The sequence below is a fragment of the Leishmania infantum genome, chromosome 28 (assembly GCF_000002875.2).
Source record: "Leishmania infantum JPCM5 genome chromosome 28".
Taxonomy (NCBI): Eukaryota; Euglenozoa; class Kinetoplastea; order Trypanosomatida; family Trypanosomatidae; genus Leishmania; species Leishmania infantum.
This window is the reverse complement of record NC_009412.2, coordinates 1,074,640-1,077,139: the sequence shown is the minus strand read 5'-3', so window position 1 is coordinate 1,077,139 and position 2,500 is coordinate 1,074,640. Positions and strand designations below refer to the sequence as shown.

Below are 2,500 nucleotides of genomic sequence, written 5' to 3'. Positions count from 1 at the left end.
CACAGGCGCGATTCGCCCACACCCAGTGGGCTCTCTCTCCTTGTGTATATGCGCGCATGTATATGTGTGTGTGTGCTGCCACATAACGTGGTGTTCGCCAGTCGATGTGCCGCTGCCCCTCCCCAGCCCGCATCCCCCTCATTCCTCGCCGCCTCTTCATGCTGTACTGTCTACCCCAGCCGCCATTGTGGTTGCGCATCCACAACTCGTTGCCGCGCGCGTGCCTGCGCTCGCTGCACTGGAGAACAGCACCCAAAAGGGTGAGTCGCTGCAGGACACCTCGCGCGTTTCATCAAGCACCTTCACCCGTCAGCGTATATACACGTACACGCGCGCCGTGCTAGACGTCAGTTGGTCAGATCTATCACTACCGCAACCACTGGCACTACCATAGAAAAGAAGGGGTCTGAACACGCGATACACGCATCGTATTGCGAGCGTGGTTTAGAATCGCCATCCATTAGCCACAGTAATACCTCCGAGAGAGCTGGGCGTTCTTCCCGGCCCTCGCCCTCTTTGCGGCGGCGGCGGCGGTTCACGTGCCTCAGCGTCTCACGCAGACGGCGTGGAGGAGAGTCTTCTTTATCTTCTTGACGTGCTTTTCATCCTCCTCTCTCCTGCTCCTCAAGAGGGCGCTGTGTGTGTGATCTTGCGCGTGGGTTTTTGAGTAAGTGTGCTTGCAGCATGTCCTCGCCGCGCGACACTGTCTCGCCGGTGCAGGCCATCGGCGAGTCGAGGGCAGGACACTCTCCGTTTACCGAGCAGCTCCCCACGGCCTCCCCGCGAAGTAGCCACACGGCCGCCGTGCTTGAAACGGCAAGCGCCAGCAGCCCATCACTGTCGTCGTCGGTATCGCGGTCGAACGAGTTTGCGCTTCCTCGTCGAGACATGACGGTGGGCGGCTCTAATGGGCCGCGAGTCATTCCGTTCTACGCCGCCGCGGCACCGATCAACAAGGAATCGAGCGGCGGCAACGCAGGCAGCCAGCAGCGCCCGTCTTCAGCCGCCGTATGGACGCGAGCAAATACTGCTCCCGGTTCATCCTCGCGGACGGTCTCCATCCCGAGTCTGAGCGACACCACCTCGGGCGCTGCTATCCTCCGTCCCATACTGGCGGATCACGAGTTGCCTGGAAAGCTGTTCGGCGCATCCGGTGCGCTGCGGCAGAGCGGCAGTCGAGAACGAAGTCTGGCGGACTACCGTAGAGGGTCGCTTCCCAGCATTGGCGCTCCCACCGCCACGACCGCCACCCGCTGCGACCCGTCAGGGGGTTCAGAGCACCCAGGCGACTTCAGTTCCGTTGATGGGCTCACCAGCTTCAAGGCCACGCGAGGCGGCGGCCAACCAATCGAGGACAGTCTCTTCTACGCCGACGTGCTGTTCATGTGGATGGGCGTGAATCACACACAGTACTTCACCTACGACCCCAGCGCCGACGTGTATCGGCTAGCACCGGACACGGGTGGCGCCATGCAGCAGCAGGCCGCCGAGGTGTTTCAAGAGTGCGGGGTGCTGGCGCGACACATTGACGTGGCACTCCGCCAACCGAGCGCCACCGGCGACTCGTTTCTTCAGCAGAGTCTACGCAGTGCGTTGCGCCGGCAGCTGACCCAGTACCACTATCTCGTGTCTATGCTGCGCGAACGACGCAGCCCACCGCTGCACATAGGCGACCTTGTTGTCGCCTACAAACGTGTGCATCCCAAGTTGTGGGTGATGGACTGCGTTCTCCGCGAGACGCAGCATGTCAAGGGTGGGGAGTTGGCCTCCAGGATGCAGCAGCTCGTCCAGCACGGCTCGCATCGCCTTGCCTCTCTCCTGCATGATATCTATATCGAGACGGTGAGTCCGCTGCTGCACATGACGGTAGAGAGCATCACGAAGGGGGACGTGTGCGACCCGATGCGCGAGTTCTACATTGTCCCCATGGACAGCATCGATGACGCGGCGGAGAACTTCTGGGTCGCCAAGTACGTTCTCAACACGGAGATGCTGCCGAGAACTGTCCCAGAGAGCGTCGCGCAGGACATCCTGCTCGTGACCAAGAACATCCGCTTCATCTGCCGGTGCTGCCGCGCCAAGCAGTGGAGGATGGACCCGTCACTTGTTGCCGAGGCGGAGCGAGCGACATTTGGCACGCTGCCGGCCGTTGTGCACCGTGCGCTCGTCTTCACCAACACGGCGGTGCTTCGGCTCATAAGGGAGGAGTTTCAGCTGCACGAGGTGCTGCGACTGGTAAACGCCTTCCTCTTGGTCGGCTACGGCGACTTTTACGAGCTACTCATCACGAAACTGGAGCCGGTCCTATCGAAGATGAGCAGCGCTGTCCCGGTGTCGGTGGTGCGAGACCAGGTGCTAAGTGCGCTGGCGGAGATCGCCCCGTACGCGAGGCACCTCGACACGGACCGCTTCGCCCTGCTTCACTGCGAGCTGGTGAAGGATGAGGCAAAGCTGGGCTGGGACACGTTCGTCATGACAATGCCGGTGCCCTCGCCTCTCA

At 61.7% G+C, this 2,500-nt stretch overlaps 1 protein-coding gene across 1 annotated transcript in view; it reads left to right on the top strand.

The window, feature by feature from the left end:
• Nucleotides 1-1,383: 1,383 nt before the first annotated feature.
• LINJ_28_2980 (putative gamma-tubulin complex subunit) overlaps nucleotides 1,384-2,500 on the top strand; it is a gene marked incomplete at both ends in the record, with an annotated part of 1,785 nt that continues 668 nt past the window's right edge. Inside the window, one exon of the mRNA XM_001470285.1 lies at nucleotides 1,384-2,500. This exon is cut by the window's right edge and continues 668 nt beyond it. Within this exon, the coding sequence (XP_001470322.1) occupies nucleotides 1,384-2,500 (1,117 nt within the window).